This window comes from Sus scrofa, chromosome 5 (genome assembly GCF_054392235.1).
Source record: "Sus scrofa isolate SSC_HxYL_T2T_F1_AM1 chromosome 5, Sscrofa_HxYL_maternal_Yorkshire_Landrace_v2.0, whole genome shotgun sequence".
Lineage (NCBI taxonomy): Eukaryota > Metazoa > Chordata > Mammalia > Artiodactyla > Suidae > Sus > Sus scrofa.
The window spans coordinates 15,861,867-15,879,661 of record NC_139387.1 but is presented as its reverse complement, the minus strand read 5'-3'; the positions used below and the strand labels follow the sequence as shown (position 1 = coordinate 15,879,661).

Genomic DNA, 17,795 nt, shown 5'->3' with positions numbered 1-17,795 from the left:
CACCATGAAGGTTCCCCAGCTTGTCACTTTTTCGTACAGCAGAAATTGATACAACATTGTAAATCAACTAACCTTTAATAAAAATTTTAAAAATTAAAAAAAAAAAAAGATTACTGCCAGCTCAGTATGGCAGCAGTGCCGAGGTTGCCAGAGGTTGGGCCAGGGGAGCCGGGCAGACGTGGATGTGGACTCATCTCCATCTTGTACCGCTCCCATGAGCCCTGGACCGATCACTGAGCTGCTCTCAGCTTCAGGTTTTCTTGTATGTGAAGTGGAAACAATAACACCCACTGCGCAATGTGCTGGATGTTTTAAAATAGAATGTGTCCAGTGCTGATCCATGGGAGAGGCTCAGCAATATCCAATTCCCTGCCTACTTTCACCCAACACTGTTTGAATGTTATAATGCAGGGGAGAGAGCAGGAGGGAAAAAACTAGTGTTTGGGCTTTTTTTTTTTTTTAACCAAAGGAGAGGTGTAGATGACTCAGTCCCTTGACCGTGGAAACTGAGCAAATGCACGTGCCTGTTGACGTGCAATAGACATACGTATGCTTGAAATTGCACAAGAGGGAAGAGAAGTGGAAACTCTTAAAACAGTAATGACCTCAGCAGTGACACTCGACCTAGACTAGGTGCAACTCTGCTCTGAATGCTGTCCCCTCCAGAACTTCCATTTCAATTACAACATCCAAAAATTATTTCAGAGTAACTTATTTCAAAATGGGTTTCCTATTTTTTGCTTTGTTGTGTAGAAAAAGTTACTGCTTTAGAGTTACTTTTGTGTATTCCATGTGAATTTGCCTGGAGTGTATTTGTCTATAGTCCTTGGTCTCATTTAGTTAAAATCCACATTTGGGGTTCTGCCTACCTGTGATCTGACCACTTCCATTTGTTCAGTGACCACAGGTGTAGGGATGCCCCCCCCTCCGACTTCCACCTCAGAGAAAAACTTGTTGATGTCATGCTCAGTTATGAAGTTTCCACTGCAGTGTATTTATTTAGACCTATTCATAAGTTTTTCATATGTAGATTTGCTTTTGACAGATAATCTACAACTTTCCATTTTAACTTTCAACAACAGAAGGTAACATTTCAGTGTGTATTGTATACTGTTTACCTTCTTAGTTCTTTGGGAAACTGAAAGCAACAACCAAGATTAAAAGATGCTATGGAATAAAGCAAACAAGAGGTCGATGGCCCACCCCTGCTCAGACTACCTCCAGGGACTGACACTCCAAAATCAGTCAGCCAGGGAGCTCACTTTTTCCTTTTTTCTTTCTTTTTTTTTAATAATTTGTGTCATCAGTACGTAGGTAAGATCTAGGTGTTGCCTGAGTTGTTTCAGAGTCCCGTAATTTTACCTACATCCCTGGATCTTGAATTCTTAACCTTTTAAAGTATTCTCAAGCCCAGCAGCTGTGTAAACCACAGGGAGTCCATTCCAGGGGCTGATAGCTTCCCAGTTCTCAGGCAAGAAGGAAGGACCTGAATGGGACATGCAGAATGTTCCCAGTCTCCGGGGAACCTCCCCTCTAGTTCAGGTCCTCCATCCTTCCAGATGATTCCTGATGTATCCCAAATTTTATAAAAAAAAAAATTCTTTTTGCTTCTTTCCATGTCTAATTTATTTCTTATTAGCAAGGCTCTTCCCTGGAGCTCTGGCAATAACCACTGATGGACCTGGGTTTCTCCATAGTCTGTCCTACTTAGTTTTCCTGCTTTTAGATAACAGAGAACTGAGACATGTTTGAAAGTACTCAAAAGACATTGTTCCCTGATTTGGGGACTGTACTATCCTAATAATAATGATAGTGATGGTACTAGTGATGCTAGCATTGCTGTTTTATATGATTATATAGTAATTTATTATTTCATCACATGACATAATTATTATTCCATCTAATAATAATCACAGCAACCCCTGGTGTTACATCTCTTCTCATTTAAGACTCTTCGGGATGGGTAGTCTTACATGCATTTTACAAATGAGGCTTAGAGGCTGCACAGCAAGCTTTTGGATACTGTCTAAAAGCAGTTTGAATCCAGGTGAACCCTGCTCTGAGGTCTTTGTGCCAGCATATGGTGCTGCCTCTTTGTTTAGTATAACACTAACACGTTTTTCTAACTTGTTTCAAAGGCAGCCCACTGAAGGCCGATCTCGAGACGGTGGTTTGCGTCTTGGAGAAATGGAACGTGACTGTTTAATTGGCTATGGAGCCAGTATGCTTTTACTGGAGAGACTAATGATTTCAAGCGATGCCTTTGAGGTTGATGTCTGCGGGCAGTGCGGGCTTCTGGGATACTCCGGCTGGTAAGTGGCTCCCACATGTCTCTCCTACCACATCGCTTGCCTCTTAAATCACAGCTCCAGGCTTGACCCTGGCTTGTACCCACGTATTCTCCAGTCGTCCCCATCTAGGCATTCCTGGGATTCAAAATTCTAAAGGTAATATGCTTAGTTCGTCTACCTAATGTTCTGCTTTTCTACAACCTCTAGTGTTCAAATTCCCCAGGAACACGGACTTTTTCTTCTTTTTACCAGTAGCTTGAGTAACTTTCTAACACTATTCCCCTGTAAAAATACTGGCAGATTCATTGTTGGATGTCAGAGTTGCAGCTTATTTTAACTAGAAACTTTTCATAGAAGATTGTGTCGAATGCCCTCCTTTAACATCAGGCCCGAAGAGCCAGGTATGTGGCCACAGGTCTTAGAGCAAATTGGTGACGGCAGCGGGACTTTGTCTATACTCTTCCTCCTTTACACTTGCCCTTGAGTAGTCTGTCTCAGTCATTCACTCAACAAACATTCAGTAAGAATCTGCTAAGTGCCAGATCGTATTCTAAGCCCCAGAAATACGATGGTGAATAAGACAGATGAATGACTGCTCACAGGTCATTGACTGCTTATTCTAACTACAGCCATTAGTTAGAATGATGGTTCATTCTAACTACAGTCTGTCTGGTTTACTCCTGCTTCTCCAGCCTGGGGCCTGGCTGATGCTAAATCAAATATAATTGCTAAATGATACTGTCCCTGCGTATGAAGAACTACCAGTAGGTAAATGATGTAATTCAGTAAGTTTGTAATTTCTGTGTAGAGTGCAGTACACAGAGGCCAGCTTAAAAGGTGGTGCTCCATATTTTTTGTTGGTGTTTGTGTACTTAGAGCACCTTTCCTCTTTGTAACACTTCCACTCTGCCACCAGAAAGCAACCACCCTGCTCAGTCATGCTCCAGAGCCCCGAAATACCTCTGTAGGCAGGAGGGCCCATAGTTGCCCAGTTCTTCCAGAGGTGATATCTAACGAGATATAAGGCAGATGCTGCAAGCACAGGAAACATCCTCAGCTCCCTTGTCAGCCCTCACCCACCCTCCCCGGTCCCCTTCCCTAGGTGGGGTGGGGGGTATCCTTAGAAGGACAGAGTAAGGCCCAGATGAGCATTCATTGCCAGAGTTTGAGGAGTACCGGGGCCACCTTTTTCCCTAGGTCCCCATCAAAGCCTCCTTCCAGAGAGAGCCGCCGCCTTCTGCCATCCCAAGCTGCTAGTTTCTTGGTGAATAAAACAGATCAAGAGTCAGAATGAGTGAGCTTCTTAGAACACAGTATATGCTGTGTGCCAGTTAAATGACAAAACCTTTTAGTCAACTACTGTATGATTTTTTTGGCGTAGCAGAATTGATGAGACTTGTCTGTGAAGAAATCCTTTCACTTAAAAAACTAACACAAGAGGTGGCCATTTGCAGTTGGTTCCTTTTGTAAGGTGGCAGAGGTGGGGTGATGTTATTCTAAGAGTAAGCCTGGCTCTTTCTTACATCAGTGACATGGTTAGGGGGGTTATTTCAATTCCGCAGTGTCTGTTTGTCTTTCAAAATGCATATTGCTTGTGCTTTTTATTGTCCTGGCTCTGTAACCGAAAAAGAAATTGTAATAGAAATATGCCAGGTTCCACTATGTTCCACGTAGTTCCGCTATGCTTAAATCTTCAAATTTGGCACAAGGACTTTTATGCAATTTACTTTGAAAAGATGGTGCAGAGGAGTCATTTTAGTAAGAAGAGAAATCATGAAACTTCACAAAGAGTTTCTTTTCCTTTTTCACCCTCCTCACATTCCCTCCTGTGTCCCTCCACCCCCCACCAAAGAGAAAAAAGAGAGAAAGGGAGAGAGAGACAAAAAGAAAGCCGTAGACCAGCTTCACCCATGCACTTGGAAAACCTTCCCCTCTATTGCGCTGCATGCTCAGGAAAATTAACATAAGCAGTGATAGATCTCAACATTATTCTGTTAAATTCATATCTCCTTTCCTGCTTCGTTTCTATCTCATTTAGAGCTCCGATGGCAGCGCCCGATCTTGAAGCTCGTGTGTTCAGTGCACAGTGTATTTGAAATCCTTTGAAGGAGGACTAAATCAGGTTACACGGTTTAAGGGTCTTTACTGTAATTAAACAGACCTGGATATACCATATGTCTGATTTTGAGTGGCCTACTTATACCCTTGTTGCCAACAGAAAAAAATCCGAATCCAGTCTGCTAGTCTAGCAGCCTGCTCATGCAGCCTTCTGGCAGAGGAGCGTAATGATGCTGTCTTTCTCCCGTCGTTACCTGATCGTGTGCACTGGGTTGTGTGGGAGGGAGCACAGCGTTTGCTGGAGGAAGTCGCTCTTTAATGAACCGCACAATGGAGGCTGAGTAATTAGAGCAGTTCAGAACCTTGAAACTGGCCTTTTGTCAGTGATTTGCACATTAGTAAGGCATTGCTATGGGGATGTTTACAGCAAGACTGTTGTTCTGCAGAAGACACGGAGGGCATAAGTCACAAAAGAGAGGTCCAGAAAGAAAACTGCAGAGAAAAGAAAATCCCTATTAAGATAATTAGCTCGTAGAGGATATTTTACTGGACAGCCATTCCTCATGTGAAGCTACAGCCTCCTCCTTTTGCTGCCTTTGCCATAAAAAAAACAGTTTATTTTATCGTTGTTTAGGTCAGGTTTCTTCCTTTGGAAACCTTTCAGACATAGGGTAAACATTTGTATATTTTTATTTATGTACATTTATTTATGCCTATATGTGTACATAGCATTGGAACATCTTAAAGGATGGAGAAATATTTAATAACAGAGAATATTGATGGGCTTTCTGGATTATGAATCAGCACATATGGAAATTTTGAATAGATTAGCTTGGACTGAAGTCACAAGATAATGCACGGGACAGAAGAGTCAGTGAGAAGGTCCCCCGGTTAAATCCTTTTCTCCAATTTAATTAAAGCATGGAATCAATGCAGACACATTAAAAACATAGTTGTTAAACTATAATGCATTAAAGGGTCTTTAGGTGATCTTTTAGGAAAAGGCATCCACCGCATTCCTATTATTTCTATTGATGAACTCTGTTCTCTGCAGTGCTCGTTAGGGCCTCTGCAAGTCCCCTCAGGGGGACCCAAGCAAGGGACCATCATGGCTCATCCTTTTTCCATTCTCTTCTCCTCTAGAGGCTCATATCTACATAGCCACCCATCACCACATTCAGATTCTCAGCCTTAGTGCTTTTCTTTTCTAAAATAATAAGGCTTTATTTTACTGAGTGCAAAAAATGATCTCTGCTCTTTGTAAAATATTCATAGTTACAGAAATATGAAGAAAAATATAAAGAAAAATACAAATGTTCACATTAATTCCTACTACCCACCAACGACCACTCTTAACGTTTTAGTGACTCACTTGGGGACCTGTCTGTGTGCCAGTAGCTCTGGACCCTCTTTTGTTTTAAATCCCAAACTCTTTTTTTTTTTTTTTTTTTTTTTTTTGTCTTTTTGCCCTTTCTAGGGCCCCTTCCCACGGCATATGGAGGTTCCCAGGCTAGGGGTCTAATGGGAGCTGTAGCCCCCTGCCTACGCCAGAGCCACAGCAACGTCGGATCCGAGCCACATCTGTGACCTACACCACAGCTCACGGCAACACCAGATCCTTAACCCACTGAGCAAGGCTGGGGATCGAACCCGCAACCTCATGGTTCCTAGTCGGAATCGTTAACCACTGCACCACGACGGGAACTCCTAAATCCCGAACTCTTTTGAGATTCTGATACTTGCAGAAAAATAAAAATATATAATCACACAAAATCTTGTTATATGTGATTTTGAGACCTTCATATATGTACTGAAACCCGTCCGAGGGCCCCCTTGTGCTCGTGCGGTTTAGCAGCCTGGTTTTTCTCCTTCACAGTGTGCCCCGAACACCATTACGTTTCAATCATATGGGTCTGCATCATCGCGTTTAATGTTTGCACCGTATTCTTCTGTATACGTGTCCTGTAATCACAGCCCCAAGTGCTTACTGGACATGTGAGTCGTCTCCTATTTTATGCTGTCATAAATGGTGAGGCTGTGAACATTCTTGTGCACATATTTTGCCACTGTTAGGATTACGCAATGAAATAACAGGCACATCTATGTTTTATACCTGACTGTCTCACTGCCCTCCAGAAAGGCCTTTACCATTCTTTAAGGACCCTCCCTCCAGTTCCCAGTCAGCACTGACTTTTCGGATCCCTGGCTACTGTTTTGTACTCACCCCCACCGCCCCACCTAGTAACTGGGAGGACCTAGTTTTCAACCTATTAAGTCCCAAGATTTATACTGGGAACCTATTGTCCCAGATGCCCGACGTATAGGGTGAAGTCCTCTTTTTGGTCTGAAACCTGAGAGAATAATTCACTTTCTCCCCAGGAGCCCTTTTTTAGTTGTAGCCATTGATAAGACCTAGGTTCCATTCACTGGCTCTTCCTGAAGGAAGAGGAAAGAAAATCCTAATTGGAAGAGCAGGCACATTGAAGAGGAGCATATGCTGTTGCAAGGGTTAAATGGGACTCTGTGTACGCACGCACACAGGTTCTTTAGTTCTGCACAAGGTCAGCGCATCATAAGTACCGCTGCTTCTAGTACTAATAGAAATAACCGAGCTTGGAGTTCCCGTCGTGGCGCAGCGGAAACGAATCTGACTAGGAACCATGAGGTTGCGGGTTGGATCCCTGGCCTTGCTCAGTGGGTCAAGGATCCAGCATTGCCATGAGCTGTGGTGTAAGGTCACAGATGTGGCTCGGATCTGGCATTGCTGTGGCTGTGGCGTAGGCCAGCAGCTGTAGCCCCGATTACACCCCTAGACTGGGAACCTCCACATGCCACGGGTGTGGCCCTAAAAAGCAAAAAAATAAAATAAATAAAAAATAAATAAAAATAGAGATGAGCGAGCTTGAAGAGCACTGGAAAAATAAGTTGCATTTGATTGGGCATCACTTTCTATATGAAAGTCTTATCTTTCCCATCACACTTCAAGTATTTCAGTGATAGAAATTAATTTGAGTATCTTGCCTAGAATAGTATAGTGTCATAGATGCTTTTCAAACAAGATCTGGCGTGTTCAGGGTACTGTGGCTATAGACCATAGATGCTTTTCCAATACATGGAGATGAATCAGTTTAAAGCACTTTCAACAATGAAAAAGTCTAAATATGAGTAACTTTTAGATGGTTCAGATTTCTGGGCTTCATTCAGAATAAGTAGACAGCTGTTTTGCATTTGAAGGAGAAAGGTCTAGAAATAAAGTAACTGATTAAAATTCTGTGCTTTTCTGTGCTTTTAAAACTGGGGAAGCCATGTTTGTTTTGTTTTCTTTTGCTTCCTCGGTTGCTGCTGTTTATTTCGGGGGCACATACGTACATATTTGATAGTGTGACCGAACACTGAGGAATGGGAAGCTAATGAACTTGAAGGAACAGTAGTAGATTTTTATAGAGCACATCCTCACTTCCTGCGTGCCGGCCTCCGTTTCTGAGTTGCTGTCCCTCTAACACAACTGACTTGGGTTTCAGGTGCCATTACTGCAAGTCGTCCTGCCACGTGTCCTCCCTCCGCATCCCGTACGCCTGCAAGCTGCTCTTCCAGGAGCTGCAGTCGATGAACATTATCCCCAGGTTAAAACTGTCCAAATACAATGAGTAAGGATGGAGGAGACGGTTATTGAAAGAGAACGGTCGATACTCCCAGTGCAGTGGGAAGCAAAAGGGGTGAGGACCGATTCTGCTCCTATGCATCATTCCTTCGACTGCTCGCGCGCTCTCAAACAAACAAACAAAAGCACCCAAGGAAAAATTGATGGAGAGGCTTTTCACACCGTGGAAGACCGGCCGAACAGCCTCGAGCTACGAGCCTCGGGCCGAGGGAGAGGGACCAACCATACTGACTGTTGTGAAGTCTCTCATCCATATATTGGAGGTGATTCACAAGTGGCTGGGACTGCAAAGATAAATAAACTTTTATTTATGGTCTGGTATCTTGAAATGTTCTCATTCAAAAGGATATTTGGGGTTAAATAAAACTCAAGATTCTGATGAAAGGACGTGAAGAATCTGTTTGAGTTGGTTGATTCGGCCTTTGTCCCAGAGGCTGATCTGAGCAGTATTTGAAGGAAGGACAACTTCAGGAAGCTGGCAGAGGGGCTGATAAGCAGGGCTTTCTTATCCGGTACATGAGGGGATAAATTTTCCCAACAACTGGATCTTGCCTTTTAACACCCAGCTTTTTAAATCTAATCTTGGTAAAGATAATAAATGTCTTCCTCCCATCTTAAGCAAATTTACCAAGGATGTCGCCTTTTCATAAGGACTAATTGCTGCTCTTCTGAACCTCTGTGGTCACACTGTGCAGGAATATTTGCTGAATATCTGAAAATAATAATCCATGGAGCTTTGAGTGACTGTGAGGCTAGGAGTTAGGGGCCAGGAGGACATCGGATCTCACTGTTCTCCCAGCCCTTCAACCCTCCCCCAAAGCCCCTCGGTAAAATGGATTGATACCCCACCAAAAAAAAAAAAAAATCCATGGATGCTTTATATGTTTTCCATCCCTTCTTTCCCTGCCAGGATGTTAGCTGCCCATTTTGTTTTGAATCTGCCAGCCCTCTTCATCCATTTCTAAGTTGGTCTGAATTGCTCTGCTCTAAAGCCTGATGAATATTTGTGTTAGGGATTGTTTATGAGGCAGAAAAGCTTTGAGTGGTGTGGTCGAAGGCTGCCTTCCCGGCATGTTACAGTGAACATGTCCCACAGAATATTAATAGGTATCATACACTGACAAGAAGCAAGGTCCAGTGTCAAATCAGGCTGAGAAACCGGGTATATACAAGTTAAGCGTACCAAGGACTTTGTCAAAGCCTTCACCAAGCTGCTGTGTGCCGGGGACTCTCCTACAGAGGGAGCCAGGCCGGTCACCCGTGTGAGAACCCAACCACAGTCTCACTCAGGCGTGCAAGTCCTCGAGAGGACACGGTGCAGGTGAGCAGGCCTTCCCCCGCCACCTCCATGTGCCTGCATTCCCTTCAGGGATGTGACAGACATCACCAAGGCAGAGGGGGTCGAGTGCCCAGATCTGTGGCTCTGCCCGTGGTTCCTTCCTTGCCTAGAGCGCTTTATTCTCAAACGGGATGGTGCCTGGACTGCTGCACTAGACAAGCTGTGTGTGTTCGGTGCTCTGGGGGCCGCGTGAGGAGCTCTGCAGGGTGCTTTTGACTGTTTCCCTTTTGTGACGACTCTGCAGAAGATACCCCAGCCCTGCCCTGGGAGGCACACCTCGTCGGTGAACGCTGGGAGGAGGGGCCGGTGCTCGGGGTACCTGCATGGGCTCCGTCACATCACGCGGGACGGGAGGTGCTGACCGAGGAGGAAAGGAGCAGGACTCGGCCTCCGCTGGAGGAGCCAGAACCCAGCGGAGGTGGCCACGGCGTCAGTGCTGAGCCTTAACCTCGGCCGGGCTGAGGGAGCTCCCAGAGCACAAGGCTTAGCGGTGCTCTGGAGGCTTGGGAGCACTTGCCAGGCGGGATTATCCAATTCCTACAGCTCAGGAGACTGAGGCGCCAAGTGGCCGACGCACCTAGTGCCCACAGCTGATGGGGCAGCAGTACGAGCCTTGAGACCAGGCTTCCTGATGAGGAGGTTTTTCCTTGGGTTTCACCCATGATTCTGTTTTTCAGTCACAAGATGTAACAATTTTTTTAAATTCAGGTGCCACCGAGCATCTGAATTGTTTTTCAAAAACAATTCAAGCCATTCTCATCATTTTGAGAGGAGTCGCCTAAACCTGGGAAATTCTCAGTTCTCCAAGTTCATGAAGACCTGGAAAGGGTGGGTTTCCAACTGAGACATCCTTAGAGGAAAAAATCGTGTCAGGCTGATATTTCAAAAACGAGCAGGAGTTCCCATTGTGGCGCAGTGGTTAACAAATGCGACTAGGAACCATGAGGTTGCGGGCTCGATCCCTGGCCTTGCTCAGTGGGTTAACGATCCGGCGTTGCCGTGAGCTGTGGTGTAGGTTGCAGACGCGGCTCGGATCCCACGTTGCTGTGGCTCTGGCATAGGCCGGGGGCTACAGCTGCCATTAGACCCCTAGCCTGGGAACCTCCATATGCCGCAGGAGCGGCCAATTAAAAAAAAAAAAACAAACGAGCAGATGCTATGTGCGAGTAGCTCGTTAACGCTGGGTGATGCTTTTCATAATAAGAGTCCAGAATTGGTGTTCGTCCTACCATCGTTTCATTTTATCACTTGTAAGTTTCCTGCTTTAAAAGCGGCCGGTTAGATTCCCATTTCCAGTAATGATGGAGTAAGCTTTTGCAGGCCACCCTCGACATGCTTTTCCCCTCAGGGCTTTGCCAGGTTGGAAGTGGCGTAGGGATGAGAGGTAAAAAGCCAGACCAAAGCCACCAAGAGGCTGCCACGCTGACCTGAGCCTTGGCAGAGTCAAAACGGCTGGCTCAGCGTTGCCAGGACCCCCCCAGGCCTGGAAAGGCCAAGCCCCCAAACAGAAAGAAAACTCATTGAGGTGAACCCAGCTTCTCTGCCACTTTGCCACTTGTATCAGTCTCTCCGGCTGCCATAACAGGATGCCACGGGCTGGGTGGCTTAAACAATAGACATTTTATTTTCTCACAGGGCTGGAGGTTCAAAGTCCAAGATCAAGGTGCTGACAGATTTGATTTCTAGTGAGGGCTCTGTTCCTTCCCGGCTGCAGATGGCCACCTCTCCCTGTGTCCTCACACAGCCTTTCCTCAGTGTGTGTGAGGACTGGGTCTCTTCCTCCTCTCCGGAGACACCAGTCCTAGCGGAGTAGGGCCCCGTGTCGTCGTTTAACGTTACTGACCTCCTTCAAGTCCCTGTTTCCAAATACAGTCACAGTCAGGAGTTGGGGCTTCCACAGAGGAGTTTTGGAGAGACAAAGTACAGTCCATGATACCCTCAAGGCGTTCGTCAGCCCCTAACAGCCCTGGTGAACTACTAGCAGTACCTCTCAAAGCCCAACACACCCAGCAGCCTTGCTCCAGGGTGTATGTGTTCCGGAAGAAGTGTGGGTGTGTGATCAGGAGGCATATACAGAAACGTTTCTAGTAGCGCTATTATAATTGCCCCAACTTAGAAAGAACCCCTGCCCATTGACCATGGAGCAGATCAATTCTGGGATGTTTGCACAGGAGGACAGTATGTAGCGATGAAAAGCCTCACATAATATCCATAGTCTCACAGCTGTTATAGTGGGTGAAAAAACAATTTAAATACAAAGGAATACACCCTGTATCCGGTCCACTTAAGGTTTTTTAAAAAAAACAAAACTAATCTACAACCTAAGAAGTCTTGATAACAGTTCTTATGCAGAGCTGGTGGCTGATGACTGTGTAGTTTAGAAAGGGAGCTTCTAGAGTCCTGGGCATATTTTTTTGACCTAAGTTGATTACAGGGGTGTGTTTACTTTACGAAAATGCACTGAGCTATATACATAGGACTTTTCACTTTCCTGAATATGTGTTATACTTCAACAAATAAGATTTTTTTTAAAAAAGGAATATAGGTTTTAAACCTGTGTTTCAGTCTCTTATAGCTTTGTCACCCCAAATATCATATATGGTCTTTGCTTTAGTTTATCCATCTCCAAAATGGGAAAAATGACAGTACCCAGGAGGGGGTACCCCCAGGGCTCTTTCCAGGGTTAAATGAGATAATACATCTAAAGGGCACAGCCCAGTGCCCAGCACACAATGCGTGTGCACAAGGCCTGTTACTGTTTTCATCCCTGATGTCATGCTCCTCACAGCGCTGCTAGGACTGGCCTTACCCTCTCCTTCTGCATCAGGAAAGGGTTAGGAAAAGCAAACCCCAAGTTTCCTTTGGAAGAAGGGGTTTGGGAACCAGGGCCAAGTGCGGAGACCAGAGTTTTGCAAAAGCTCTTTGTGAACACTGGGACAGGCGGAAGGAGGGCGGTGGGATTAGAGAACACGGCTTCCCTGGAACAACCATTTACCGCCGACATCAAAGCGAGGCCTGTCGTCGGGCGCGGGAGTCCCAGAATAGCTTCACAAAAAGCCCGAAGAACCAGGTCTCAAAACGCTTCCATCTGCGGAGAGGCAAGGCCAGGGGGAGGGGCCTGATGGGGTGCCATAGAATGGGATCGTTTTCAGCTGCTCCGGAGCATCGGGGGCCCACACCTCGATTCGCAGTAATGAGTCGCATGGAAGGAGCGCACAGGCCCGGCTGCCTCTCGCCATCCGAGGGTAGAGCAGCCAGTTTCCGAGAGACCCGTAAATAATGCCTTTGTGAGACGGAGGCTCCGTCCGCAAAGTGACTGTAAAAGTCGCACCTCTTTACCGTCCATATTTACTCCATATGTGTCTTGAAAACAGTTTATTTCATTTGCTGACTAAAAGTTGGATTTTTACTACATCCGTCCCGCAGGCCCAAGGTTGGTGGGAAATTGATGTCAAGCCTTTAAAGAGTCTATTTTAAGTGGGGGGGGGGAAGGGGTGGCACTCCAAAAGTATATGGTGTTTGTTTCTAAAGCCACGCTACCAATGTGGATTTCAGGATCCAGAAGCAATTAAGAGATTTGCTTCAGCAAATCAAATTTAGTGTGACCAGGATGCCATGGCAGAAAGTCTCAGAACAACCTGAAACTCACATTTTCGCTCAGGTCTACAAATCTCAGCCTGTAATCCAAGGAGTTAAAGTGTTTTCCAGGTCCAGGTAATAGCTCTCATTCCATGCATAATAAATTTTAAGTGTGGTTAACTCCAGATCATCCATGTTAATGAAGGCAAGGAGTGGTGTCAATAAATTAAAACAGGTGATGGGCCCAGCATCTTTGGTCTTGGATGGTGGGAGGACGTTTATATTCACATTTTTACTATAATTTGAGTGTTGGTTTGCTGTATACTTTAAATAGGGACTCCTATGAACGCTGTATTTGAAGAAACTGTGCCATTTACAGTTAAGTAATGATGAGCGGGGGCAGGGTAGCCCTACTCAAAGTGTGGTCCCTGAGCCAGCCACACCTGCATCACCTGGGAACCTGATAGAAATCTGGATGGAACCCAGCGATCTATGCTATAAGCCCCCCAGGTGGTTCCAAGGCAGTATGGAAGTTGAGACCCACTGTTGTAAGATGCATGAAGAGCATTTGTCCGCTCCTCTCTTAGAGCCAGCCTTTGGATTTTCAGGGGCGCCTTGGGAACTAGCTCCCCAGTTTCTTCTCTTCCTTGTGGCATGATTTCCTCTGGTGCACACCTCTCATAGGCCTCCAGCCCCACCTTCCCAGCCCTCCCCGCCCCAGCCCTGCCCAGGGAGAGCCTGCACAGAGGAAATGCTTCCTTAAAGGCCAGCTTTCTATAGGAAAGCTCCCCTCCAGGAACCTAGGATGCTGCTCTCATTTAGCTGAGTGATTTCTGTCTCTGCAGCCCTGAGGTGTCCACTTTCTCCTGCAGTGTCTTTCCACTCGGGACCAGATCTGCCTGCCAGGTGGCCTGTCAAAGTGAATCTGGAAAACCCCAGTTTCTCTCCCTACCCCTGCTGGTCATTTCAGTCTGGCATCCAGGTCCCTCCAGATGCCACAGAGTCACCTCTCTGGATGCAAAGCACAGAGTCAGCAGAGGTGCTCCGGGGGCTGTTCAGCTTCCTTGGGGTCTAAAGTTCTTTCCAGGTGCTGAGCCTGCAGGAGTGGGTGGGGGAACCTCAGAGCCACTTACCTTGCAGCCGATGCCTGAGCACGAACTGGCAGTGGTGTTACCAACAAAGAGGGAGCCAGCAGAGCCACTGCGCCCTTTCAGTTCTGTGCATGTGAACACAGCAGAGCCACCCCATGCCCTGTGCTGGAGCTGGAGGCCCAGGTCTTCCCCTAAGAGATGGAATCTCAGTCTTCTCATCTGTACCATGGAGTAGAACCTGCCTGCCTGCCTCATCCACCCTGCCCAGGCCTGTGCAGAGGGAAGAATAGGTTTGTTGTGACCCGATGGGTTAATTCAGGTGAACGGTCCTGCCCGTTGTAAACACTCAGTAAAGGTTAGTTTTCCTCTCCCTGTATCTGTAAACACCAAACTAGACTAGGTGACTGATGTGTCAGCCGCAGCACTATCAACTTTTAGAGCCAAATAGTGCTTTTTGTGGGACGCTCTAGAATGTCGAGCAGCAGGTCTGACCCGTACCCACTAGATGCCCGTCACATCCCCCTAGGCGTGACAATCAAGAATGTCCCCAGACAATGCCTATGAAAGTGGTTTAAATTGCAAAGCAAAGAACAATTTCAGACTATGGTTATACGGATTTGTTCTCAGTAGACGGACAGCCCATGTGTCTCCGGATGATCGAGTGACTCTCCTAACAAATAACGTGCACCACAAAGCCCTTGCTTTTCTTTCACTGTGCCAGTTGTAAATGGCATCGAATAAAACATGTCACTCATGTTGCTCATTAAGTTAATTAGGTTTCATTCTCATTGTAAAATGTGCTTTTATATATCTGATGATAAGGTTACAGATACCAAAATATAAGATTAGTTATAATCTCTCCATTTTTATTTACATGTGCCCACAGCCTGACTTTTTAGATCTCGCCTATTGTTTTGTTTTTATCGAGGACATGTGCTGATTTTCGCCTCTTACCTCATCAAACCTCAGCTTTGAGTCTGCCTGCCATGTAGCAAGGACTCTTCAGCCCCCAGTCCACCCCAAAGCCAAAGTCTTCCTTCCCTTCACATAGTCCTGTGAGAGTAATCCGTGTCAGAAGCCCTCCTAGCAAGCCACAGTCCGGCCTGCACTTTTAAGACCACAGCACTGGGGCTGGGCCTCTAGAGCAGGAATCTCAGCAGCAGCAACTGTCTTTCTGAGTTACTGGAAAATTTCCTTCATCGATACTCTGGGTTTTGCATGTCCCAAGTAGGTCTGTAATCTGTCAGGACCTGAAATATATCACCAGCAGTCCAGAAAATGAAGCAGGAGGCGCTTAGTGATTCATCACCTGCTCTGCCTGCAGGAAGAGCTACCCTAATTACCTTTCTCAAGGTCAGACGTTACAAAAATCTAGGCATAAATATTTGTAGAGATGGAGACAGGCACGGTTCTGATAACACAGATGTTGTAGCACCTTTTTCTTTAAAGTCAGGGATGCAAGTACACATACGCGTGCTATTCTATGTCTGGATCCCCTTGGCAGCTCACCAGTTAACCCTGACAGTCAACCCTGCTTAACCTGAATTCGGCCTCAGACAGCCATCATCCATCAGCTGGGAGGCAGGGCCATGCCATGGTCAAGAGCAAGGACTGTAGTCAGACTGCCTGCTTCTAGTCCTGGCTCCGCCTACTAGCTATATGATCTTGAGTAAATTATTTTGCCTCAGTTTCCTCATCTGTAAAACCGATGTACTAATAATTCATGTGACACATAACACGTGCTTGGCAAATATCAACGTTCATGACTGACTGAAGCAACTTCCTTATGGACCCTATTTGCTATTCTTGCATGATAATGTTTCTTCTCCTTCTGAATGAAGTCCAAGTCAGCTGTGTTGATTTGTTACATTTGAGAGGCAGCCTATCAGGCTGGATCTTGGTTGGAGTGGTTGAAATGTGCCTCTCGCTTTTATTCAAACGTTCCCAAATGCGTGCCTCGGTTAACAGTGGAGTTTGGGGAGTTCCCATCTTGGCTCGGTGGTTAACGAATCAGACCAGGAACCATGAGGTTGTGGGTTCGATCCCTGGCCTCGCTCAGTGGGTTAAGGATCCAGCGTTGCCGTGAGCTGTGGTGTAGGTTGCAGACGCGGCTCAGATCCCACATTGCTGTGGCTGTGGTGTAGGCCGGTGGCTACAGCTCCGATTAGACCCCTAGCCTGGGAACCTCCATATGTGGTGGGAGCAGGCCAAGAAATGGCAAAAAGACCAAAAAAAAAAAAAAAAAAAACAAACCAAAAAACAAAAAACAAAACAGTGGAGTTTGGGTCAAAGGGTGTGGTCGACTGAAAGTGACACTCTTTCCACTCCTGGAAAACAAACAGCTTAAAGTATTTACCTAATCCTGGGTAGGGAGGGCCATCTTCATGTGTGAACAACATTCAGGACGTGCTCATGGCATTGTTGGCCTTCCCATCCAGCATCCCACTCCCTCAGTTACCAGATTTTATATATAATATGTATGTTCATGTTCAGCTGTGTGCGCTGAACTCCGTGTTAATGTCTCCCACACAAGAATCTGATGACCTGCATAAGAAAGAATTTGTGTCTGAAAGAATCTTTGGCTTATGTGCAAAGGAAAAAGTCTCCCCTGGAAAAAAGCAGGCCTTACACATTTAGCAGAGCCTCGTGTCCACAGAAACAGTCATTGGCAATTAGGCAACTGCGAAAGATCAGAGGCAGAAGCCTGCACATGAAATGGAGGCGGTGTGCAGAGATCACCGCCTTCTATCTCTGACTTATGGGCGGCCCGGGGCCGCCTCCCCCTGGGCCCAATCTACTCTGAGCTTTTCCTGCTGTGAACAGAGGCCCTGGGGACTTTTACGCACCCCAGTTTCCACGCAGCTCACTTATCCCTCTTCACATGAATGAAAACCGCCTTTGATTTTGAATCCTCACGTCTGTTTTGTGTAACCCTTAACTGATGTGCCAGAATCACTCTGTACCTTAAAGGGGGTCTCGTGCTGGGTTATTAAAATCAGTCCTTCTGTGAAGAGTCACTTTGCTCACTTAAAGGATAACCGCCCTGCCTTTCCTAATGATGCTCATCTCGTTAAACCTGGATTAAGGGAAAGGGGCAAGCAGACCAGCCGCTGGAACCCGGCCAGAGCCTATCGATGAGTTCGTCCAGCCACAGAAGAGGCTTCAGAGGGATATTATCATCTGCTGATCAGCTGATCGGGAGCCTTCCAAGCCTTTCAGGCCTGTTCCTCTTGGGAAACCCTGCCTCGAAGCAGTAATTGCAGTTAAACTCTTGGGAAGGCAATAGAGACCTTGAACTAGTGGGTCTAATCTTTTCAGATGACATTATAAGTGGAAGTCCCCATCTCTGGAGAAGTCCTAGGAGAAGTTAAGCCATTTATCCATTCAATCAGCATTCTCTGTTTCTTCTAAGTGGAGGGCTTTCTACTAAGTCTTGGGAATGCGGTCATGACTTAGATGCCCCAAATCGAGAGGGAAACAAATCTGACTAGGAACCATGAGGTTTTGGGTTTGATCCCTGGGCTCATTCAGTGGGTTAAGGATCCGGCGTTGCTGTGAGCTGTGGTGTAGGTCGCAGATGTGGCTTGGATCCTGCATTGCTGTGGCTGTGGCGTAGGCCAGCAGTTGTAGCTCTGATTCGACCCCTAGCCTGGGAACCTCCATATGCTGTGGGTGTGGCCCTAAAAAGCAAAAAAAAATAAAAAAATAAAAAAGAGGAGTTCCTGTCGTGGCGCAGTGGTTAACGAATCCGACTAGGAACCATGAGGTTGCCGGTT

General features: G+C 46.2%; 1 protein-coding gene across 4 annotated transcripts in view; it reads left to right on the top strand.

Annotated features, from left to right (window-relative positions):
- POLR3B (RNA polymerase III subunit B) overlaps positions 1–8,394 on the top strand; it is a 122,212-nt gene extending 113,818 nt beyond the window's left edge. For 3 of the 4 annotated variants that reach the window (XM_084955464.1, XM_021091574.2, XM_021091576.2), the window contains 2 exons: positions 2,139–2,312; positions 7,871–8,394. In XM_084955464.1, the coding sequence (XP_084811590.1) occupies positions 2,139–2,312; positions 7,871–8,000 (304 nt within the window). In that variant the 3' untranslated portion in view covers positions 8,001–8,394. Of the gene's footprint in view, positions 1–2,138; positions 2,693–4,329; positions 4,467–7,870 lie in introns of those variants that run through there. The other variant, XR_014803094.1, reaches the window with a different exon arrangement.
- The last annotated feature ends 9,401 nt before the right edge of the window (positions 8,395–17,795 follow it).